General features: G+C 46.9%; 1 protein-coding gene across 1 annotated transcript in view; it reads right to left on the bottom strand.

Moving 5' to 3' along the window:
- Positions 1 to 26,806, bottom strand: part of LOC144773615 (transient receptor potential cation channel subfamily M member 2-like) — a 531,293-nt gene that overhangs the window by 98,663 nt on the left and 405,824 nt on the right. Inside the window, exons 27-28 of the mRNA XM_078658758.1 lie at positions 13,143 to 13,294; positions 2,662 to 2,738 (exon numbers count right to left, since the gene is read on the bottom strand). Coding sequence (XP_078514884.1) covers positions 2,662 to 2,738; positions 13,143 to 13,294 — 229 coding nt within the window. The remainder of the gene's footprint in view (positions 1 to 2,661; positions 2,739 to 13,142; positions 13,295 to 26,806) is intronic.

Genomic DNA, 26,806 nt, shown 5'->3' with positions numbered 1-26,806 from the left:
CCTCATCCTCCTAGACCTATCAGCAGCCTTTGACACGGTCTGCCACCGAACCCTTTCAGCACGCCTCCACGACGCCGGAATTCAAGAGAAGGCCCTGGCCTAGACCACATTCTTCCTCTCCGGCAGAACCCAGAGCGTCCGCCTCCCACCCTTCTTCTCAAAAACCACCGAGATCATCTGCGGCGTCCCACAGGGATCCTCCCTCAGCCCGACGCTATTCAATCCAATATCTACATGGCACTGCTCGCCCACGTCGCATGACAACACAACCTCAACATCATCTCCTACGCCAAAGACACCCAGCTGATCATATCCCTCACCGAAGACCCCCACACCGCCAAAGCCAACCTCCACAGAGGAATGAAGGCCATAGCCGACTGGAAGAAGGACAGCAGACTGAGGGTGAACTCAGACAAGACGGAGGTCCTCATTCTCGGACCCACCCCATCAGCCTGGGATGACTCTTGGTGGCCCACATCGCTAGGCGCAGCCCCGGAACCCACAGACCACGCACGCAACCTGAGGGTCATCCTCGACTCCACCCTTTCCATGACCAGGCAAGTCAACGCCGTCTCCGGGTCCTGCTTCAACACCCTCCGAATGCTCCGCAGGATCTTCAAATGTATCCCCCCTGACACGAGAAACACCGTCACCCACGCCCTCGTCACCAGCAGACTCAACTATGGGAGTGCCCTCTACTCAGGAACAACAACCAAGCTCCTGAGACGACTACAACGAATCCAGAACGCCTCAGCACAACTGATCCCCGGCGCAGCCTCATCACACCCCACCTGAGAGGCTTGCACTGGCTCCCCATCAACAAGAGGATCACCTTCAAGCTCCTCATCCACGCACAAAAGGCACTACAGAACAACGGACCTACATACCTCAACAACCGACTCAGCTTCCACACCCCCACCGGAAGCCTTCGCTCAGCCAACCTCGCCCTCGCCACAATTCCTCGCATCCAGAAAGCCACCGCCGGCGGCAGATCCTTCTCCTACCTCGCCGCCAAGACCTGGAACACTCTCCCCACCAGCCTACGACAGACCCAGGACCTGCTGGCCTTCAGAAGACTTCTCAAGACCTGGCTCTTCGATCAGTAGCAGCCAGCCCCCCCCACCACAGCGCCTTGAGACCCTCACGGGTATGTAGCGCGCTTTAGAAATGCATTGATTGATTGATTGACTGAGCCACTGATGATACTGAACCACTGATACTGAGCCACTGATGATACTCAATCACTGATACTGAGCGGGTGATGATACTCAATCACTGATACTGAGCCGCTGATGATACTCAACCACTGGGACACACTGATGATACTCAACTACTGAGCCACTGATGATACCAAACCACAGATACTGAGCAACTGATGATACTCAACCAGTAATGATACTGAGCCAGTAATGATACTTAACCACTGTTAATACTGAGCCGGTGATGAGAGTTAACCACTTATGATGCAGAGCGAGTCAGTGATAGTTCTTAACCCCTAATGATACGGTGATGATACTTAACCACTCCTGCTACTGAGATGGTGATAATACTTAACCACTAATTATTCTGAGCAACTGATGATAGTTAACCACTCATGATACTGAGACAGAGATGATACTTAACTACTAATTATACTTTGATAGCCGGTGATGATACTTAACCACTATTTATAATAAGGCACTGATTATACTTAACCACTATTTATAATGAGCCAGTGATGATACTTAACTACCGATACTGAGTGAGTAATTCTAATTAACCACTAATAACAGTGAGCCACTGATGATACTTTGACATAAAGTTCCTATGGCCGGACTCCTTCATGAGCCAGCCAAGACCCCATTTTCTTTATTTCTGCAGAATCATCTACACGTCTTCCTGGGACGCAGATGTTATCCGTGCTTATCTTTCCAAGAACCTGTGAAAGGGTCAAGTCAGTCACACAATGACATCAGTAAAAACACCCGAAGCGACATCAGTCTGGGACAAATGTCTTGTTATATCTATTTTAAGGTCAGGTTTGTTTATAAGAATGTGATTAAGACTAGCATATTAATGCACACAGTTCATGTCAGGCAGTGCTACTGTTATAGCAGAAGTTCCCATCTCAGATAAGATACAGTATAAAAGGGCTGATATTAACTCCTGGTCAGGAGAGGTCCTTCGCCCTTAAGATACTGCCAGAAGAGATCTTGTCTGCAAGAGCACCAGGATGCTGCTGCACTGTGCTTTATGCTGATTCCGAGTCAAGTTCGGAGGAGAGGAGCTGACGCAAAGTGAGTTTGTCTTTTGCAGGTTACACGGCCTCCATGACTTCTGATAACCACAGCGTTTTGCTGTAAACAGGTATGCAGTGTGCTGATTCTCTCTAAGGAACTCTAGATACAAGCTATGCTACTCCATGCTCTCCCAGTGTAGCGCAAAGAAGTGGGTTCTATGGTGTTAGGTTCTTACATGACACTTTAACTATGGTAGACATGTTCATTTTTATTCTCGTTGTTTTCTTTTGTGATGTTTAAAGATATTTTGTGTTGTTATTTTAGGAAAGTACAAACAATAGAAAAGAGAGAAAGGAAAAACGGATGATGAAGCAACCAATACCTGCCTATGACGTGGGGAACTGAAGGTAACAGACAAGTGAACCTTCGATTCAACACTTACTCTGCCCACGGGTCGTAAGTTCCTCGGCCCTCTCTCTCTGCGATGTGGAAAGGAGGGTTATAGCCCGGGAAGTCCACCTGTGGGTAACAAAAACCACATTATTACAACATAAACCCACACACAGGCGTAAACACACACTCTCTCACACACAGACACACACACTCTCACACACAGACCAATACACACAAATACAATCCGTCTGTTTTTCTATCTCTAAGTACATCCATCTTTCCTTCTAACAGGGTTCTTTCATGGTTGCCCACCTTACCTCTGCCTTTCTTTTTCTCATTCTGTTCTCCTCTCTTTCTCTCTTCCATCGTGTGTTGTCCTCTCTCTCTTCTCCACCCCCACCACCCTCCCTGTTTCTCCTTCTCTCTCATGTTTGACCTTCTCTCCTCCTTTGTCACCACAGATTCCCTTGTTCTGCTCCCCTCTTCCTCTCTGTAATGGTCTGTTACTGCTCCCCCTACTTTCCATCCCGTAAACTTGTCCACATAGTGGCAATATCGGCAACCCCCGCTTAGTAGTAATTGGTCAAGCTGCGCAAAATAATCAGTCCACAGAACTTTTGTAGGAAAACAGTTTGCTGCAGGTTTATTTCTTACAAGAAGTATACCAATGTGGTGGGTTAACTTACGAGCGATCCAATGGCAGGCAGCAGTGACTGACCTAAGCTGCACTGCCCTCCTGATGAGCCAAACTGCACAGTGGCCACACAATCGGTGCTACCATTTATGTGGAGATTGTCCCCCTTAAATACCATGGACCACCAGTCCATAAGTTTACTCACACCTTTTTAGGGGTGGAGCGTTGCAAGGCAAGTCCCCGGTTGCTCGGGCCTACAAGTGATCGGACTAGCGGGGCGCGAACGTTTCATTCTGGTTCCTGCCGTAAAGACTCCTGGAGTTTGGCATAAGGCACCCCTATTGTGCTCCTGAAAGGGTACCCCTATGTACCAATCAGTCTCCGGATCACCCTGTAACTCCGCAAATGCCCAGGATGTGGCCGCCGTCATATCTGGGTCCTCCCCCACCATGGCATGCTCCATAACCTCCTGCGGTTACCAGTCCTTCTAGCTGGACAATTCCCTAACTACCTCTGAAAAGTGTGCCCCGTCCCTATCAGGGGTACCTTGTGGTGTTTGCACTAATGAGGTCATGCCTAATTTACCAAGCCCTGCTTATTCTGTTTGATTTTGAATTAGAGTTGAACCAAGCCCTCCTGCTTGGTGGGCTTGTACATGGCTTTATTTACCTTTCCGTAGGAAAGTTTGATGGCCTCCACCGAAGTTGGACACTGCTGTTCTCTGTTTTAAACACAGCTTTATTTACCCCTCTGTAGGAATGTTCGATGGCCTCCCCGGCAGTTGGGAACTGCTGTTCTATTCTTTACCCACAGTTCCGAGTGATGTTCGTATGGTGCCCTCTGTGCCAATATGGTCCTTCTGATTAGGGGTTGTCGGTATTTACTCCTCACCACCCAGGCCCTGATTTCAGGATTCGCTGTTTCACCTCCAAGGCCATCAGTTTATTTGATAACAACTTATTGTTTGTGGCCAGCACAATATTCTTATCTCAACCTGCTGACCTCCAATTGTGTGGAAGTACAGCGCCGGCAAGAAATTTTACCCCAACGGAAATTTAAAACTACTGCTCTCTTCGTAACTAACCCTCGGCGTGCAACTTCGCTACGCCCACCAAGTGGGCGTAGTGTTGCCTACTTAGCCCTTTGCAAAGTAGGCGAAGCAGGCAACACTACGCCCACTCCTTGGGCGTAGCGAAGTTGCCTGCCACCCGCCTCCCTCCCGCCCTCCCGAACATACCTAATTTTTAAGAAATGGGCACATAAAAATAAATAAAGACACTTACCTTGTCCGCGGCGTCCCGGGGCTCCCTCTGCTCGTTCACGACGCCGTCTGCAAACCAATGCGCATGCGCGGGTGGCTGCGCATGCGCATTTCTCGCGAGAAATGCGCGGCCGCCCGCGCATGCGCATTGGTTAGCAGACGGCGGCGTGAACGGCGTGAACGAGCAGAGGGAGCCCCAGGACGCCTCGGACAAGTTAAGTGTCTTTTAATTATTTTTATGTGCCCATTTCTTAAAAATTAGGTATGTTCGGGAGGGGGGCATGCGGCGCGTATTGGGGCTACGCGAAGTGCGCAGGTGGGCGTAGTTTCTCACCCACTTTGCGTAGCTTCGCGTAGCCCCACGGCGCTCACTACGCCCAGGGTTATTCGTAACCACAGTTCTGTGTGATATAATCCTTTGTGCACTGTGTGCAAATATGTGCTTTTACATTTGGGGGGGGGTTGACTAAGCCCTTGGTTACCCTCCCTACTTGGCGAGACCCAAATTTTAGGGTTCAAACTAATAACCATATGCCGCACAAGCAAGTGAAATAGGTACCCCCTGAAGAAGTACAGTGGGTGGGGACAAGGTGGAGTCTGGTGACCGATGGCACCCCTGCCTGAGCTGGCACCATAGGCATGGCCCTCTAACCCATAGGAATCATATGACATGTATCGAATTTAAGCTGTGTCATATCCTTTCGAGGACAACCTCCCCACCTAAACCAAGACAAAGGTAGATCTAACCACAGGGGGTGAGGCCTGAGGTCCCATAGGGTACTCCTAATGTACTGCTAAATTTCATGTCTTTATTGCCTGAAACACCCATCAGTCTGACTGCGATCCTCAGATGCTGTGACGCCATGCTAGCGTCCCCACCCGAGTGTATGTAGCCCATAGCCAGCTTTTGCCATAGGTATGCCAGAGTGCCGAAAAAGATACCAATGCTTTTGGATTGAGAGTAGATGGAGTAAAACATGAGCAAATTTACCTGCACCTTCTTAAATATGCAAAATGTGTTCTGGTAATTGTCAGCATTTGTGCTCCAAACCCATATTTCTCAACACTATTGGAGTCACAGCACACTTCTTGGAATGACAAGCTAACGCCACCCACGTGGCTTCATGGCGCTGTCTTAAAAAAAAATATATTTTTAGCTTAAATGTAGGATCCTGTACCCATATTCTCATGTTTCATAGTGCATTTCAGAGTGCACAAATTCTATACAATTGGCAAAAAGGAAAAGCTACTTAAAAACCCATTCTATTTACACAGTTTTCTGCCAATGTACCCTTCTTCCCCTATATGGACAAATGTAACGCCTATAGCATTGCAAATCCCACCGCCCTACCACCTTAATGCAATACGGGGGGCCTGCACCTCTAGTATTCTGCTTCATTTCATGTCCTTATTGCCTGCAGGCCCAACACAGTCTGACTACGACATAGATGCTGTGTCTCGCTGATTCCCCACCCTAGCGTAAGTAGCCCAGTGCCTAACTTCTGCTAATGTATGCCAGAATGCAGTCAAGTGCATGGCAGAGCTTTTGGGATGGTGGGAAGAGGAGGAGAACCATATGTATAGATTACCTGCCCTTTCTTAAATTGTGGGAATGCCGAATGTTTTCTAATAACTGTGGCCTTTGTGCTCTAACCCAGTGTTTCCCAAAACTGTGGAACCACAGCATACTTTTAGGATGATAAACTTACACAACCCACTTAGCTACAATGGCAGTAAGGCAAGCAAATATTAGCTTAACTGAAGCAACCTTTAACATGGACTCGTTTAGCACATTTTCTGTTGAAATGAAAATTACATTTGCACAGACCGTTTTATTGATAAAAATATGGCAAACAAGTCAATAATGTGTCAATTTCGGTTTCAGCGAATGTTTGTCTTTTGCCCATCTGCCGGTAAGTACCTTGATTTGTTTGGCTGTGATTAAAATGTTGCTTTCTTCACACTTCAGGATTACATGAAAAGTGCTTAATCGGTATACAACCTTTACAACGCAACTCTTACCACGCAGTGCCTTTACGACGCAACTTTTACAACGCAAACCATTACAACGCATTGCGCTGGGGGGCGCTCTAGGATAGGGAATAGGTTTAATTTACAGTCCAACACCTTCCCTACTATCCACGGGGACTGGAGTTGGAATAGTAAATTAAACTATTCACTATCCAGCGCGCCAAAGCACTATGCGTTGTAATGGTATGCTTTGTAAAACTCGCGTTGTAAAAGCATGCGATGTAAAAGCATGCGTTGTAATGTCATACATCCTGCTTAATCTTTTTATTTCTAAACTGCTGCGTGTGCCCAGTCCATTCACAGATATTTCTTTACATTTTCCATTTCTGACTGCTAAATGGATGGAGATTGCAAGCACTGATCCCAGTGCAAATAAATGAAATGTCAGCATATTCTGTCATGGGGCATGGCCTCATCCTTGCCCTCTGTGGTGTGATATGAACTGCTAAGACTATGCGTCAATGAAGGCCCCAGCAAATCATGTGTACCCTGTTCCATCTTGTGATACAGCTCCACTAACTGCAATAAGTACCATGCTCCATAGCCATGGTACTTTGTCATCAATCAATGTTGTCAACAGCAGGGCCTTTGCTAGACAGTGTAAGAATATTCACATGCATGACTCTTTGACCCCACATGAGGGGGTCCCCACACTAGGTGCTAACCCGCTGTGACCCTTGTTGCTTAATCCAGCAGTTAGGCCTAGTTCACTTGATTTATCCCCGGAATTGGTGGCCCTCCACCAGAATAGAAGAACTGCTGTGTTTCGGCTTACCTTCTAGTAACTTTGTAATGAATTATATGAAACATTTTTACTCAGCTTAGACTGACAGTCTTGCATTGCCCTCATCGTCCTATGCCCTTTGAAATCACCATCTATCCTTCTTGCGCAAGGGGTAATTTGGCTGAAGCCTGGTGGGTACACCCATAGGCGTGATGGCGCTGAATAACAGATCTTTATTGATACCACACTCAATGATACTCATTTAAATGACCTCAGAAGGATGGAAGGCTGGGTGAATCCAGTGGGGTTTGATCCTATGAGGTCGAACCCAGGCCCCCGCAGTGGACGCCTTATTCCACTAAGCCACCAGACCCAGCAGATGAAGGGGTCCTGATCAGCTGCCGGTAGGGCCTGTGTTGGTTAACAGCTCACAGCAAAAGTCTGTTTCTCAGCATTTTACACTATAGAAACTCAGCTGAGGTTAGAAACATGAGGCCTTACGCATGGAAGTCTACGTTCAATTGCAATATGACCCCTATTCCATCAAGGAATTTCCCCACGTGCAGTAAATACTAAACGGATCTGCTCACAATCTTCCCAGGTTTGTTAAAATGTTTCAATGTGAGTGGTCCAATGACAATGTCAGAATCTAAGATTCCCCGTGTATGTTTTAAAGCAGCCCACCTTTTGTGGGTCTCACTGGGACCCCTCTGCCTCACTGTAAGTAACCTAGGTACTTGATACCCCTGTATGTCAGTCAAGAAAGACACCTAGCAACACTTGACGCCCCGCCGCTGGGTGAAGATTCCAGTCCATTGCACCTTGCACTAGAGAGACCTCTAGTAACATTTGGATGGCCTGAAGCCTTGATATACGTTTAAATTTAAAATGTACAGAAATTGATCATTCAAACTGAATGTGTTTACCCAGCTCTCCACACCGTACTTTGCTGTCTCAGAACTGTGTCCGGCAGATGCTAACCTGTGTGTGTTTCCTACCCTTACCGCAGAAGCAGGAAAGGTGGGCAATAGTGATCGACAGACTATGCCACACATGACATGTGCATTTGTGCGCACCTTCACCCCGAGCTCTATCCTGGTGCTGATTACAGGTGTTTATTGATACCCAACTTAACGGTACTCCTTTTATTGACCTCAAAAGGATGGAAGGCTGAGTGGGCCTGCTGGATTTGAACCTGTGACCATGAGGTCAAACACAGACCCCTACTGTGGGTGCCCTAGTCCGCTAGCCACTACACCTGTGTCTGCAGTCAAAAACTAATTTTAATCTCTGTGCGCATTCTGCGGCTCCGTACGATCGTAGGGAGCAGCAGGAAGCGCCACGCCACATGATTTGCAATACAGTGCATTGACTAAACGAACTGATATTACCAGAGAGACCAGGGTCCGGGACCTCTCAATATACTATCGACAAAGGTTATCTATATCAAAGAAAAGCAAAACAATAAGATAGGGGCTACTGTCAGCCCCTACGTCGGAATGACCCACCAGTAGCCACCACCCACTCCAACAAACAATCCTCCCATCTTGACTACATGTTCACATCTTTAAACATGTTTTGCTGGGTAACATCCTTCAGAATAGGGACGAGCGAGCTCAGCGACCACCTGCCTCAAGAGGCTGTAATAAGATCTAATTCTCAACTGGAAACTGAACCCCTTACAGGCTTCGACACAGAAGCCAGCTCAAATTTAAAGCGGCTTCGGTGCAACGCCGGCAATATTGACTCCATTAGCTCCATGGCGAAAATCCTTTTCATCCAGGCTGCCAGCTCCGCAACCAAGGTGCCGGATGTCTGGCAAAATTTCATTAAAGCCATCAGAGAGAAAATTGAAAAAACTGTGCCCAACAACTTACGTCAAGGGCAGGGGCCCTCAAATGGGAAACACTCATGTCCAGAAATGAAAACACAAAAACGATTAATAAATCAAACATTGAGATGGTTGCGTGAGGACCAAACAAACCATAGCCTGCCAGCTGCTCTACGGGAAGCAAAAAAACAGCTAAAGCGGATAAAATGGGAAAATCAGAAGCGAAGTAATGAAGACCTATGGGTAAAACAGCTCCAGATTTTGGCAAATGGTCAAAAGAATACAGAATCCTGACCATCTAGGTCAAAATTCACACATAACAGAGGAGGTATGGACAAAATACCTATTGACGCATTTCAATAACGACGAGATCACAGAAGACGCTGTTACAAAGAATCTCCGCTCAAAAGCCACAAGGCATAAAAACAGAAGGGAAATCCAACTACTACACCGGCACAAATACCCACGAAATGTGGGACCACGGGGCCACGAACCTACCTAAACTTGATAAATAAAAAACGGAAGAAAGGCCCGCAAAGGTTCTCGAGTCAGGGCTAAAGATAATTTTCCCAGCTGACATCAGACGGCAAATAACTAGGGGGAGACCCACCGGTGCTCCGGGGCCGAATGGCATACCACCTATGCTGTACAAATCAGACGTGGAATTTTGGAGTGCATCTCTAGCACCAGTATTTAATAGTATAAGGCTTACCCAGACCCTTCCCGAGTCCTGGCACGGGTCAGTTATCAGCCCGATTTATAAACACGGTAGCAAGAGGCATCCAAACAACTATCGGCTTATCGCCCTACTAGACGTGGGGGCAAAATATTTCGCAGGAATTATCTTCGAGGAATTAACATCATGGACAACTGAAAACTCCATCATCCCAATTAACCAAACGGGTTTCTGCAAAGGCCAAGGGATCACAACCAATATCATGGACGTATCCCTGCTGATGGGAGCAGCAAATGAAATTTAGTCATCTTTATTTCTCTTGTTTATCGATTATAATGCTGCATTTGACCATGTGGACCGTAATAAACTTTGGCAGAAACTGGACAATTGGGGAATACCTAAACGCCTCCTAGACGTGCTAATACTGCTCCACTCAAACACCTGGATTAAAATCAAACTTGGGGCAGGAACACACCTCTCGAAGCCCATCAGGACAACAAAAGGATTAAAACAGGGGTGCCTACTCGCACCCATTTTATTCAACCTCTTTTTGGCCGATCTACCGGGGGAACTCGACAAATGTCCCAATCATGCACCTAAATTAGGGAAAATCACCCTTTCCAACTTGTTATACGCGGACGACCTGTTGCTGATAAGTCAGACCCCAACGGGCCTCCAACACATCTTCAACGCAACTCATGCTTTCTCAGCAAAGAATGCCCTTCAAATAAACTTCAAAAAGTCAAAGGTTATGGCTGTGAATTAAAGAAAAAAAATAAATCCTCGCTGGCACTTGAACGGAGAAAAGCTCGACCGGGTAACCACATATAAGTATCTGGGAGTAATCTTGGACTCAAATAATATGTCATGGGCACAGCTCAACTCCTTATGAGGGAAGGCCACAATGACCTACTTGGCATTAAAATCATTAAAGGCCAAACTACCCGATCTTACACTCAAACCTCTCCTTGAAATCCTGCGTGCCAAACTACAACCAACTCTTACATACGGGAGCTAATCACTTCATGGAAAGGATGCCGCATTGCTGGACACACTCATAGCCAACGCACATACGGCTATTTTTAATCTTCCTAAATATGTCTCTCCTGCTCAGATTCAACTAGAATTCGGCATCCTGAAACAAACATTAGAAAGGCGGAGTGTGTATGCAGCCAGCTGGCATAAGATTCGCGATGCAGAGGCTGGCTCCTTATGTTCTAACGTATGGGAAGAGTTACTGCTGCATCGCAAATCCTTGCCGAGAGACTATTTACATGAATCACTCGAAGTTCTAGGCTTGATCGATATCTGGGAAACATCAATAGATCTCTTGTCTTTCAAAAAAGTAGCCAAAAAATCAGCACGTATTATTTCAGCGATTGAAGACAAGAAGGACCAAGCAAATAGAGCGCATGGATGGTTAGCGCTGGGTGATTACGGAAAAATACAGTCACAAGCATACCTCAACATTGGCATGAAAATAAAAGTTAAAGAAAAGTTCCTAAAACTACGCCTCGGTGTAATTCTCATACTCCCACACCTTCCTCCCTGGGAGAGAAATAACCCTTCACAACAGTGTCGCCTGTGCAAAACCGGCAAGGAGGACATTGTCTATGTGATTTGCATCTGTCCTAGTCTAAAGGACCTGAAGTACAACCTCCTACGACCATCCTTTAAACTACATGCCGTTCGGACCTGTAGGCAGGCAGTCAAACTGTGCTTCTCCACCAGCGACACCAAATTGAATTGCCAGGTCGTGAAGTTCTTCGACGTAACAAGAAAGAGACTTAACAACGTCTGACGAACATTTTAATGCTCTGAGGATAATCATGAACTGATTCTAACAAATCTCGTATTTTTAATGTCATCTAATTCGTCAAGTTCAAGTACAAATGGTTTCTTTTAACAATGTTCTTATTGGTGTTTTATACTTTTGTAAAGATTTTAATTAATCATGTACAAAAAAATGAACATTACTTACTAATTACCTACGTCGGAATGATCAGAACTTATTGTGCTGATATGTGAAATCAGAGTCCCACACATACAATAAAAAGGATGCGCACAGAGATTAAAATTAGTTTTTGACTGCAGAAACCCCAAGTAACTTTCAAGGGCTTAGGGGCTGTATTTCTCCAGCTGGAGTGTACCTATATGACAGCAAGAAGAAACAGAATCCCCATGGTTCACCTGCAAAAGAAAAAATAATAATAAAAACCAATAGGTCCTGATGAAGATGGAGACAATGGGCCCGATTCACAGAACTAACTTGAGACAAAATCCTAAACTTACTACTTTTGGTATTCACAGAAGGCCTTTTGTAGTAGTAAAGTTAGGATTTTGTCTTAAGTTTGACTTAAGACAGACTTAATACAGACTTAAGAGAGACTTAAGAGAGACTTAAGAGAGACTTAAGACGGACTTAAGAGAGATTTAAGACAGACTTAAGAGAGACTTAAGACAGACTTAAGACGGACTTAGGACGGACTTAGGACAGACTTAAGACAGACTTAAGACAGACTTAAGACAGACTTAAGACAGACTTAAGACAGACTTAAGACAAAATCCTAACTTTACTTATCCTAAATGCCTTCTGTGAATACCAAAAGTAGTAAGTTTAGGATTTTGTTTTAAGTTAGTTTTGTGAATCGGACCCATAGTGTCATGCCCATTGAAATGTAGATCGACCTGAGAGTATGATGCCCCAGACATCAGCAAAGCTTCTGAGGGTTGATGTTTCCACCCTGAGTTGTTTCCGTATGCAATGCTGTCCTGGTGAGTATGAATGTGTGTAGTATGTGTCAGTGATATGAATGTTGAGTATGTGAATGAGGTGTCAGTGTGGGGTAGACATTTTTGGTTAGTAAAATCTACGTTAGTTTCTTGAGAAGAAAGACCTAAAGAATTTGTGTACGGATTATGAGTTTTCTGCACAGATTGTGATCATTATAAGAAAATGTACTATTGAAACTTGTTGACATATTGTAAAGAAATAACAGTGTTTAAAAATAATGTGACAATATAATCTAAGATTGTTATGTGTTTGCTTTTAAATAAGTGAACAATGAAATAAAATATATCTAAAAAAGGTTTTTATGAAACTTATATCCTTCTGTGGAGAAATTATGAGTCAATGACCCGTTGCTATGCTATATATCGGCAAGTATTAAAGTATTTAAGGTCACGTGGGAGGTTGCTCATTATTTCTGGCGCAAGCCTCTCATACATAAGCCCCCAAGTACATATATGTGCTGTGTATGTGGAGTTGTGTTACATGCTAATGTGTGCTAATGCTCATTTAAAAACTGGTAGAAAACAGTGTTTGGATGCCTGGGTGCCCATCTCTGGGCTTATTGCCAGGTCGGCTCCTTACCTCCCATGGCACCAATTCATCTGGGACTGGGAAGCGATTCACATTGGATCCGGGGTACATCAGCTGGCGGGAATTGACGTGGTATTCAGATTTGGAGTTCTCAGATTTGTTCCCAGAAGTTGGATCCTCTGCTTCAATGGACCTCAGATTTACTGTGAAGAAAGAAAGACATTGCTAGACCCCAAAATCCATAAAGCACCTGTAGCCAAGGGGTTTTAAACAAGCATTGGCAAAACCAATCGGCTTGACACGCGATTGCAATGGTAACATATATTTTTATTTTGTACTGCACGCATATGGCACCAAAACAAAAAGAGGGAAGAAAAGTAGACATGCCTAAGCACAGGGTCTGTGGGCTCACAGAGCAAATCTGATATATAAATACATTAACCATCATAGCATTTTAACAGAACAGTATGGGTAAAGTAGCATTACCGGACACTTCAGTGTCTGCTCAATATCTCCTGACCTACAGCTTCTCTGCTATGACTGACCGACCAGTCACTTCCTCCTAGGCCTCCGGGTCACACTGAAGCCCTGCCTGCAGGACCAACACTGCAGCTTAACACTTCTCAAAATCCACTTTATTCACGTTTAACCCACAATAAGATGAACACACTTTTTTATCAAAACCAAATCAAAGTTCTCTCACCCCGAAAAGCGTGGTATACAACTTGTTATTTCTGATCGACACGTGTCTCTTGGTGAATCTGCCTTCCATGGTGCTCTTCGAATTGAAGTTGAGACAAAATCAAAAAGAAGTGTACTGTGCGCTGTAAATGATTCAAATAGTAACACGACTTTAGATCCAAGCGCCCCACTGGGAGATCCTCATCTCTTAAAGCATGAGAAAGAGCCTCAAATGTAATTTACTAAATAATTTATCATAGGAGACTGAATCCCAAGTATTATGTTCCTGAAATAAGTCACCTCTAAATGGATTTAGAGGAAACAGTACATAAGGCCAAGCTACATCTTGATGTCGCGTAGGCTTGTTCTCTGCCTTGAACACCTGAAGCTGACCAGTGGACCACGCAGAAGTGGGCTGGATCAGAGGCTGTGGCCTCAGGCCTTCCTCTCAGCCACATAGGCGAGGGCAGGACCTGTCTCCTTCATGAGTTCTCCAGAACTAGGCCCAAGGTCAGGCTACAGAGGCTGGACATCCACAGTCTCCATTCTCCAGGGCCCTGTTGGGCGTCCTCTCCACCACTAGCTGTTCATGCACCTGTTTTTGACATGTGTCGTCTGACCCTCCATCTGAGACCGTCCTCCTCCATGCGACGGGGAGGGTACATCGGGCCATCTCTTCCACCTGGAAACGGTGCTCTGCATCTGCTGTCCTGCCATGTGACCTCTTCCATCATGCAGGCCTGAACTTCAAGTGTCCCTTGGGCAAGACCTAACCTGTGCAGGACTCTGAGGTGCCAGTGAACACACACCAAGCATATATATGCCCAATGTCATACCAGCCATGGGGGTCCTTCACTGGCCATCACTACTTGCTTTGACCAAGACATTCACAGCACTTCCTCCACTCTCATGATCCACTTTTCCCTTCCAGCCCAAGTCCTGCTTGTGGGAGGGGTAATGAAGCTATTGGTTCATTTGTTCACTAGTGCGATTCAGCCCTGCAGGGGGTATCTTGCTCCTTCCTTCCCCTTGGAAAAATCACCATGTGGCTCTTGACTCCATCATGACCCCATGCTGGTCTCCAAAGCCTCTCCTCACGGCCACCACATTGTCCCAGGCCCCAACACCATCCCCATATCCCAGTCGTCCACGCCGTTGAACAGCTGCACTCATATCCATCGCATCGAACATCTGCACTCACATCCATTGCATTGAACAGCTACACTCACCTCCATGGCATTTAACAGCTGCACTCACATCCATCGCATTGAACAGCTACACTCACCTCCATGGCATTTAACAGCTGCACTCACATCCATCGCATTGAACAGCTGCACTCAAATCCATCGCATTGAACAGCTGCACTCACACCCATCGCATTGAGCAGCTGCACTTACAGTCTTACGTGGAGAAGTGTGGCTCAATGGTTAGAGTGGCAGACCCTGATGCAGAGGTCTAGCCCAGGACCAGGGTTCAATTCCCCGCCTTGGCGGGTCTTTGGCTCAAAATTCCACGGACCTGATAATTCTCGCCTCGGTGCCTATTCCAATCACGGAGTCCCACTCTGCAACTCTGGGCAATAGCTTGCTTAACCCCTACCGCACTACCGCCTTTTCCCGCTGTGCGCTGAAATGTCAAAAATGCGCTGTTTATGACAAAGCCAGCTCGTCATCCGCGTAGCGCAGGTAACGCCCATGACGAGCTGGCTTTGTCATTAGCGCGGAAGGGGTTAATCTCCACAACGGCCCCCACAACGCTAAGGATGCCTGGCCTCCACCTTGGGGGTGCCCAGGAGTGGACGCCTCACAGGGAAAGCCAGGATGGGTTCCACAGCGGTATTCGTACAAGCGCCTTGAGACCCTTGCGTGTGAGTAGTGTGCTATACAAGTATCAATTTACATTTACATTTACCACTCTACTTGGCGTTATGGTCTGTCTTCCTGTGATATACCTGGTTCCTGCCCTCTCGTACGTTACGCCTCTTTCTCCGCTTGGTCGCTGGCAGTTCGTCCCTCATCCACCTTTGGTGGACACCTGCTATCTGGTTTCTCCTCACCGACCCCTTTCGCCCCCTCAGATGGGACATTTCCTGCCCATCCCACATACCTGTTGTCCAGCCTACCCGACTTGCATGGGCCGCCACTGCCCTTCCAGACCTACCATGGCCTTCACAATCTCACACTTGGCTTTGCTCTTTGGCTGTGGGCTGGACTCCTGTGGCCACAAAAAGACTAAAGAAACCCACTCCAAATCAGCAGCTCTGCGAACAGAGTCGAAAACGAGACCAATCAACCAAAAACGAAGTACCTTGGAAATATTTCAATGTTAATAATTGGTTACCTAACTTACCTTACATTAACACATTTATAAAGATCATGATTTAATGAAATAAGTCAATAAAACATAACGAGTCCTCTCACCCCCGACCAAATAAAAGGCATAAAGGCAACCCATTCAGACATCGCTTGCACTACCACAATCCAGATAAAACTCACATAAATTCAGCCGCACTAGAACACTCCTGAAGTCGGTACCTTAAACAATTATAGGATCATTGTAATGGGAATTTCATTTTAATTTCTCCACGAGCCATCTATTATACTTCCGCCTTCTGCCACTGGCGCTTTTCTCTCTTGCTCTAGGTAAAAAGCTGAGGAGGAAAAATTCATGCCAGTGAATCCCCCACCTCCCCCTTGTCGCCCCCCCCCCCTCAAATTCAGCTTGGCACTCAAGCCGCACCCTACGGACGATGCACAAAAACAGGCCGAGCTGGTCTGTGGCGTTCGTGTTCCTGCTCAGACCTGTTCTGGCAGTTCCGGCTGGGCCGCTTCTATTACAGCCGTAGTAAGGCTGGTTTATATATCACTGGTCTCTGCGGAAGTGTGGGGTAAAACAATGGAATGGAATGCGAGTCGAGCGGTGCTAGAGCCTGAGACTATTTGCAACCCGGCCGAGCCTTCCTCGCTGTAAATCCATGAATATTCACTGCGCCATCCTCCCGAACTTCGGAACCCGGAATAAATCAACACATACATTCCCGAGGCTTTAAACAGCAATCGCTTCAGGCACTGCGGCAAGAAAGGCCACGTGACCCAAGATGAGGAGGCAGAGTCGCTGCTGCAGGGCACTGGTCGGACGATGGGACAGACGAGAGAGAGGCGCAGCCGAGGAGTCCTTATAAAAACAAAAAGTGTGATTTAAACCGTTGTATGGCACAATAGAGCAAAGGGAAAAGAGGCTTCTTCCCCTATGTCCTCAAAAGACTACCTCTAGTGTGTCACTCAGAATCAATACGTGAGCACTAGTTACATCAATATTTAGTTGGGTTTCGGTAACGGGAAGTTGAGTCCACATTTGTTGGTGAGTTGTTTTGTTATGCCCTTGTGTTTTTGAATGTTATATATGACTTTTGTTCACAAAGACGGGTCCCGTGGCATTTGTGTGTTTTGAAATAAATTGAATAACAGTTTTGCATAGGATAAAAAAACGAATGATATGGTAATTAAATGTTCCCTATGGTAAAATAAAAACGAGATGTTAATTCCTCCGTACCTATCTTTGTTTGCATGTGATCGTGTTCTATACCCAGGTATAGGAGGGTACTTTGGGTAAACACCTTGTGTATTGGTATATGGTGGTAAGACGGGCCTCTGAGACCCTTACTGGGCCTAAGACACACCTGGGAGCTTGTCGCGGGAATGTTTGATGACCAGGAATGGGTCGATGCTAAGATAATTCTGAGGGCCCTGGCTGTACCCTCCAGACTCTGCCTACTTTAACCCAACACTGCTTTGTGGGGAGGGGTGGGCCCAAGAACCCCCCCCCAGGCTGCTATTTCCATACACTGTGCGACCGCCCTGCAGTGGCCGGATACTGGAGCAAGAATAGGGCCATTCTGGGGTTTTGGTGGGAATGATGGAGAGATGCGGGGGCTCGCGAGCCACCCGTCCCTTTACTGCCTCCTGATAGCAGACACCTGCCATTGCCACTGGCGAGATGAAGACACCCCCACTCTGGACGAAAGGACCAGGGGCCTGGACGTCTCTGCGAACTTGGAAGAACTGGTGTGTAAGGCAGAGGCCATCCCCCCCCTAAAGAAACCACCAGAATAGGGATCCAGTTCACAAGTTGCAGCACAGCTGTCGAGAATTGATACCCTTCAAATTACCTTACAGGAATTGTGAGCTGTATTAAGCAGCTTTACGGTAATGACCCTATGTACGTTGCCTGTGCTTGTTATGTTATGTATTTGAGAACGAATAAAAAAGAAATTAAGAAAAGAAAAGGACGAGGTGTGGACTCTGCTCCAGGGAATTGGCTCTCGGGCTAAGACACCTCGGGCACATGCACAAGGAAATCATGCAGTGCGGCGCTCCGGTGCGGCGCTGTGTCATTTAGAAAACGCAGTGATGCGCAATATTTACAAGAATACGGCACACCCCTATCTTTTCCCTAGGTCTGAAAATAGCTGCCTAGGCTAACACAGACACTCTTGCACCATAGTGCAAAGGTTACTGTGTGCAAGGACGATTGTTTATGTGCAGGAAGGTGTCCATTCCTGCGAATAAACAATCAATAATGGCGATTAGGTACGTCTATGTATGTTGCATTCTGCAGCACAGATAGAAGTAGCAAATCGCCGTTATTTATTTATTATTTTATGCAGGAAGGCATACCTTCCTGCACAAAGATAATCCTTAATGGCATTTTTCTCTTTCTATGAACAAAAACAAGGAGAAATAATCATATTTATCCTCGTTGCGCCAATCTAACAACTGATTTTGCATGGCATTAGTTTTTGGCGCTCTCTGAGATTTACACATCCTTGTAAATCTTAGGCACCGTTAAAAAGAAATAGGTATTGTGGTGGAACGCCTACAGCAACACTCATCACACGCACTGTTCACGCAGATACTTGTTCGGGGCATTGGCTCTAGCTGTACTGCTGACCGTCTAATGAGCAAGGGCATTGGCTTTTGCGAAAAAACATGCCCTCTGGTAGGGGAGGAGGAAGTACTGTAATGTCTCCAGGGCATTGAGTCACGTTGTAAGACAATCCCTCAAATAGAAAATTATGAGGTATGGGTAATTCTTCAGGTCATTGGCTCTCTGCTAAGACAAGCCCTCCAATAGAAAATTATGAGGTATGGGTAATTCTTCAGGTCATTGGCTCTCTGCTAAGACAAGCCCTCAAATAGAAAATTATGAGGTATGGGTAATTCTTCAGGTCATTGGCTCTCTGCTAAGACTAGCCCTCCAATAGAAAATTATGAGGTGTGGGTAATTCTTCAGGTCATTGGCTCTCTGCTAAGACTAGCCCTCCAATAGAAAATTATGAGGTATGGGTAATTCTTCAGGTCATTGGCTCTCTGCTAAGACAAGCCCTCAAATAGAAAATTATGAGGTATGGGTAATTCTTCAGGTCATTGGCTCTCTGCTAAGACACGCCCTCCAATAGAAAATGATGAGGTATGGGTAATTCTTCAGGTCATTGGCTCTCTGCTAAGACAAGCCCTCAAATAGAAAATTATGAGGTATGGGTAATTCTTCAGGTCATTGGCTCTCTGCTAAGACTAGCCCTCCAATAGAAAATTATGAGGTATGGGTAATTCTTCAGGTCATTGGCTCTCTGCTAAGACAAGCCCTCCAATAGAAAATTATGAGGTATGGGTAATTCTTCAGGTCATTGGCTCTCTGCTAAGACAAGCCCTCAAATAGAAAATTATGAGGTATGGGTAATTCTTCAGGTCATTGGCTCTCTGCTAAGACTAGCCCTCCAATAGAAAATTATGAGGTGTGGGTAATTCTTCAGGTCATTGGCTCTCTGCTAAGACTAGCCCTCCAATAGAAAATTATGAGGTATGGGTAATTCTTCAGGTCATTGGCTCTCTGCTAAGACAAGCCCTCAAATAGAAAATTATGAGGTATGGGTAATTCTTCAGGTCATTGGCTCTCTGCTAAGACACGCCCTCCAATAGAAAATGATGAGGTATGGGTAATTCTTCAGGTCATTGGCTCTCTGCTAAGACAAGCCCTCAAATAGAAAATTATGAGGTATGGGTAATTCTTCAGGTCATTGGCTCTCTGCTACGAAATGCCCTCCAATAGAAAATGATGAGGTATGGGTAATTCTTCCGGGCATTGGCTCTCTGCTAAGACAATCCCTCAAATAGAAAATTATGCGGTATGGGTCATTCTTCAGGTCATTGGCTCTCTGCTAAGACAATCCTTCAAATAGAAAATTATGTGGTAAGGGTAATTCTTCAGGTCATTGGCTCTCTGCTAAGACAAGCCCTCCAATAGAAAATGATGAAGTATGGGTAATTCTTCAGGTCATTGGCTCTCTGCTAAGACAATCCCTCAAATAGAAAATGATAAGGTGTGGGTAATTCTTCAGGTCATTGGCTCTCTGCTAAGACAATCCCTCCAATAGAAAATTATGTGGTAAGGGTAATTCTTCAGGTCATTGGCTCTCTGCTAAGACAAGCCCTCCAATAGAAAATGATGAAGTATGGGTAATTCTTCAGGTCATTGGCTCTCTGCTAAGACAATCCCTCTAATAGAAAAATATGAGGTGTGGGTAATTCTTCAGGTCATTGGCTCTCTGCTAAGACAATCCCTCCAATAGAAAATTATGAGGTATGGGTAATTCTTCAGGTCATTGGCTCTCTGCTAAGACAAGCCCTCCAATAGAAAATTATGAGGTATGGGTAATTCTTCAGGTCATTGGCTCTCTGCTAAGACAAGCCCTCCAATAGAAAATTATGAGGTATGGGTAATTCTTCAGGTCATTGGCTCTCTGCTAAGACAAGCCCTCAAATAGAAAATTATGAGGTATGGGTAATTCTTCAGGTCATTGGCTCTCTGCTACGAAATGCCCTCCAATAGAAAATGATGAGGTATGGGTAATTCTTCCGGGCATTAGCTCTCTGCTACGACAATCCCTCAAATAGAAAATTATGAGGTGTGGGTAATTCTTCAGGTCATTGGCTCTCTGCTAAGACAATCCCTCAAATAGAAAATTATGAGGTGTGGGTAATTCTTCAGGTCATTGGCTCTCTGCTAAGACAATCCCTCAAATAGAAAATTATGAGGTATGGGTAATTCTTCAGGTCATTGGCTCTCTTCTAAGACAAGCCCTCCAATAGAAATTGATGAGGTATGGGTAATTATTCAGGTCATTGGCTCTCTGCTAAGACAATCCCTCAAATAGAAAATTATGAGGTGTGGGTAATTCTTCAGGTCATTGGCTCTCTGCTAAGACAATCCCTCAAATAGAAAATTATGAGGTATGGGTAATTCTTCAGGTCATTGGCTCTCTTCTAAGACAAGCCCTCCAATAGAAATTGATGAGGTATGGGTAATTATTCAGGTCATTGGCTCTCTGCTAAGACAATCCCTCAAATAGAAAATTATGAGGTATGGGTAATTCTTCAGGTCATTGGCTCTCTGCTAAGACAATTCCTCAAATAGAAAATTATGAGGTGTGGGTAATTCTTCGGGTCATTGGCTCTCTGCTAAGACAAGCCCTCCAATAGAAAATGATGAGGTATGGGTAATTCTTCAGGTCATTGGCTCTCTGCTAAGACAATCCCTCAAATAGAAAATTATGAGGTGTGGGTAATTCTTCCGGGCATTGGCTCTCTGCTAAGACAAGCCCTCCAATAGAAAATTATGTGGTATGGGTAATTCTTCAGGTCATTGGCTCTCTGCTAAGACAAGCCCTCCAATAGAAAATTATGAGGTGTGGGTCATTCTTCCGGGCTTTGGCTCTCTGATAAGACAAGCCCTCCAATAGAAAATGATGCAGTGTGGTTATTCCTTCAGGGCTTTATCTCTATGGTAAGACAGGCACTCTCTAATAGAAACCTATGAGGTATGGTTAATTCTCCAGGGCATTGTCTCTCGTGGTAAGACAAGCCCTCTAATAGAAAATGACGAGGTATGGTCAATTGTTCAGGGCATTGGGTCTTGCAGCAAGGCAGGCTCTTTAATAGAAAACTAGGAAGTGTGTCCTGTGCTCCAGGGTATGGAATCCTTCAAGAATGACAGACTGTGTGATAGAAAAGGAGGCGGTGCGGTCGCTGTCCCGGGGCCCTGGCTCTCACGGTAAGACAGGCCCTCTGATAGAGAAGGAGGAGGCAGAATCCTTTTTAACCCCTTAGCTGCGGCGGCTATTCCGCCGCAGCGCTAAGGTGGAGGCGGGGCCGCGCGGCGCTTCCGTACTCATGACGGAACCGCTCCGTCACGGCCCTCGGGTGAGCTGTGCTTGTGACGGAATGGTTCCGTCACGGCCCCGCCCGCTCTTTAGAACGCTCAGCGCAGGCGCGGAATTCGCGCCGCTCAGGCACGGCGAGTGGGCCGTGACGGAACTGTTCCGAGACCAGCACAGCCCACCCGAGGCCGTCACGAGAACCCAACGGGTTTAAGAAGGCTGAGCCCTTGCTAAGCCCACCCTCAGACACAGTGGAGCCGATTCACAGAACTAATCTGAGATAAACTCCTAAACATACTACTTTTGGTATTCACAGAAAGCATTTAGTAGGACTCCTAACTTTACTACTACTAAATGCCTTCTGTGAATATAAAAAGTAGTACGTTTAGGAGTTTATCTCAGATTAGTTCTGTGAATCGGCCCCAGAGAGTCGGATTCTTCAATATAAAGCCTGGGTCATTTTACAGTCACTTTGATACTTCAGCTTCTACCATCAGACAGTATCTCTGGCTTCAGGGGGCGCTGCACTGACTCAATGTTTACTCTTGCTGGCATTGAGTCTTGCTGGCAATATACATTTTTGCGTGGACAACCTGATGGTCATCCCAAACCTAGGATTTAATGAGTTATTTTCATATTCCAAGTTTGGAACAGCTGGTCCCATAGACACCTCATGTCAGTAGGCAAACCCTACACTGGGCCTGATCTCCTTCCCACCCACCCTGCAGGAGGTTCAGTCAGGTCTCGTCGGCATTTAAATGGCGCCCAGAAGCCTCTGACACAGCATCAGCCCTGCCTTCGCCCTGAGGCTTCCTTCCCATAACTGGACCAATGTGCATCCTGAGGACTGGATCAGAGGCTGGAACCAGCTTTAGACATTTGTTGTCGGATGACTGCTTCGATGCCTGTTCTGTCTGCTTGCCCTGGATGACGTGTGTTCTAGACTTGACTGCTGTGCTTAAAACTAAAATCAAGATTTTTCTATGATTAAATCAGCTCCATTATTTATCTCGATCCTCTGACTGATATTGGTTTTATATACATGGGGTGTGGGAGGCTGACATTTACAATTTACTTCTTCATTTATCGCTGCCCAGTTTGGGTTCTGGTGAATGTCCGAGACTGAGCTCTGTGATGAACATTTATAGGCTCAGAGTGCTTGTTGTGCTCTCACGAGCCCCACACGTTCCTTGATATTTTCAGTGTGTCGTTGTAAGGTAACACCATGATGATGCATCGTCGCGTGCTTCACCCCTGCTGGCTGTATTTTAATGGTCACTAGGTTTGTTGCATGGAACAGGACTGAGGGAATGTCTCCTATGTAGTTCTTCATGTTTTCCGGTGTCATTGGACAAGGGGTCCCAGCCATTCACTCACACAACACCTCTTCGTAACTCATTCCATTGGTGATCTGTGCCCTCCAGGATGACAATCAAAGCTCTTTGTGTGGTGCACTGTGCCCTCTTTGAGGGCACCATGCTGTTTATAAGGACATCTGCAGCAATGCGCACTTTTCACGCCCATGCTTCTATGTTCAGAGATCTTCTCTTCGTCGACCCTTTAGAAGGTAGCGTGCAAGGGACCGCGCCTCCACAGTGCTGCCTACATGGTTCTGAATTCGCTGCAACAGACAGTTCATTTTTATATTACTCATGTTCAGTTTTGACAGCTTGTAAAGACATTCATCTTCTCCCTGTGGTATATGTAGTGTCCTGCTGGACACGGTCTAGTTGTTCTAATGATGTCATCTATACTTTACACCCACCCACCACCGGTGTCACGAGTCAGGTGACCCAGTCAATAAATGGGGTGGAGCGGACGTGCTCTTGGCCTTTTTATCAGCCGACTATCCTGGTGTCTGTGTCTCCATTCCTGAACATAATGAGGGCCTAGGGCCCGACATCACATTGGTGATGAGGAGTGGCTGTGCCCCGGCGTGCAACAGCCAAAAGACAAGGACAGACACCGCTGCAGGCCGCACGCACTCATCACCCACATAGGGACAGACACCACTGCAGGCCACAAACACCCATCATGCACACACATCGGGGGCAGACACCGCTGCAGGCCGCACGCACTCATCACACACACACACATCGGGGGCAGACACCACTGCAGGCCACACGCACTCATCACACACACACATCGGGGGCAGACACCGCTGCAGGCCGCAGGCACTCATCACACACACACATCGGGGGCAGACACCGCTGCAGGCCGCAGGCACTCATCACACACACACATCGGGGGCAGACACCACTGCAGGCCACACGCACTCATCACACACACACATCGGGGGCAGACACCGCTGCAGGCCGCAGGCACTCATCACACACACACATCGGGGGCAGACACCGCTGCAGGCCGCAGGCACTCATCACACACACACATCGGGGGCAGACACCACTGCAGGCCGCAAGCACTTATATAATACACACACACATCGGGGGTAGACACCGCTGCAGGCCGCACGCACTCATCACACACACACACATCGGGGGCAGACACCGCTGCAGGCCGCACACACTTATATCACACACAGAGCCACACACACAAGGACAAACACCACTGCAGGCCGCACGCAGTCATCACCCACACAGGGACAGACACCACTGCAGATCACAAACACCCATCATGCACACACATCGGCTGGGATGGGGTTGATGAAATGACTCACATCCTCTAAACATGGAAGAAGTAGCTACTTTTAATGCTGCAGTTCCTGTTTGAATGTTTAAAGCATGTACTTGTAACATACTTGGCACCAGGGGCCCGATGTAGGTAATTTCGATTTACCTACTCTTAAATACCGAATCATACCGATTCGGTATTTAAGAGTAGGTAAATATGAAGTAGGCAGATGTAGGTAAATTTTCTTTTTAAATTACCGAATCTGTATGATTCGGTATTTACCGATTCGGTAAATACCGAATCAGTATTTGCCATTGATTCCTATGGGCCTTGAAGCCCATAGGAATCAATGGCAAATACCGATTCGGTAATTACCGAATCGGTAAATACAGATTCGGTAAAAATACCGAATCTGTAAATACATGCCCCCTACATTGGAAAAGGCATTTACCGGTCGGTAACGGCCGAATTCGGCCGTTACCGACCGGTAAATGCCTACCTACATCGGGCCCCAGATGTACGATAAAACTGTTTATAAAAAGTGGCGCAAATATGATTATTAGCCAACATTTTGAGTGCATCCTTTAATTTTTCAAAGCAACCTATTTACAAATAGGTTATATTGCATAATCTGCAGTCACAGGGGGAAGCAGTACGACCTGCATATTAAATATTAATTAGCAGGTCGCTAATTGGGACCGTCCGTGTTTGTCTAAAAAAAAAGGGATGGCAGTCTGCAGGGAACAGCAGATTACAATTCTTAAATTTGCAGTTCCACATCGGGGGCAGACACCGCTGTAGGCCGCACGCACTCATCACACACACACACATCGGGGGAAGACACCGCTGCAGGCCGCACGCACTCATCACACACACACATCGGGGGCAGACACCGCTGCAGGCCGCACACACTTATCTCACACACAGAGCCACACACACAAGGACAGACACCGCTGCAGGCCGCACGCACTCATCACACACACACACACATCGGGGGCAGACACCGCTGCAGGCCGCAAGCCCTCATCACACACACACACCGGGGGCAGACACCGCTGCAGGCCGCACACTCTTATCTCACACACAGAGCCACACACACAAGGACAGACACCGCTGCAGGCCGCACGCACTTATCTCACACACAGAGCCACACACAAGGACAGACACCGCTGCAGACCACACCCACTCATCACCCACATAGGGACAGACACCACTGCAGGCCACAAACACCCATCATGCACACATATCGGGGGCAGACACCGCTGCAGGCCGCACGCACTCATCACACACAGACATCGGGGGCAGACACCGCTGCAGGCCGCACGCACTCATCACACACTCACACAGGCCCGACCCGCCATCTCGAGTCTCCGCAGCTCTCCGGTGTTCACCTCGATGGCCGGCGGCATAGGTGGGCCCGGCACCAGATCGGGGCAGTAGGGCACAAGTGGTCCCTGGTCCCACAGCCCCGCCAAGATGCCCACTGCCACACCAAGAGCAAAGATCGGGGCAGAAGAAGGTGCAGGCGCCGAGGCTGGGGACATGGAGCTGCGCCAGGGAGCAGCGGGCAGCGGAGACATTGGGGCACTGAGGACAGAGCAGCTGACTGAGCCCGGGCACCATGAGCTCACCCTTCCCTCTGCTCCGGCCGCTGCGGCGCTCCGTCAGCCTGGCCCCCGCTCGCACCGTGCGCCTGGTGGTGCTGGGGCAGAGCGCAGTGGGAAAGACAGGTAACTCGCTGCCTGCCAGCTGCGTGCCTTCATTGTGTGTGTGTTGAGCCGAGGCAGCATGGCCGCTGGAGAGGGAGGGAGGGGTACAGGGAGGAGACTGGTGTTGGCCGATCTTAATTGCCTTCTGGGAGTATACAGCTGAAAGGCTTCGGTCCGGAACCTGGGTCTTATGCCATGTACTGCCTTATATGCAATGCAGAGGGCCTTAAATTTAATGCGGCTCTCAACTCTCAGCCAATGTAGCTGACGAATGCCAAGAGTGGTGGATTTGCGGTGAGGAATGTTTAGGAGGATCCTAGCAGCCGCATTCTGGATGGATTGCAGCTTAGTTATGACACGCTTCTGGGTGTGAAGAAAGAGAGCGTTCCCATAATCTATTTTAGAGAAGACTAAGGTGGAGACCAGAGTCTTCCCGGCTAAGGGGGGGAGATAAGGTAGTAGTTTCTTAATTTTTTTCA

This window comes from Lissotriton helveticus, chromosome 8 (genome assembly GCF_964261635.1).
Source record: "Lissotriton helveticus chromosome 8, aLisHel1.1, whole genome shotgun sequence".
NCBI classification, from domain to species: Eukaryota; Metazoa; Chordata; class Amphibia; order Caudata; family Salamandridae; genus Lissotriton; species Lissotriton helveticus.
The sequence above is the reverse complement of the archived record's forward strand: the minus strand, read 5'-3'. Positions and strand labels throughout refer to the sequence as shown.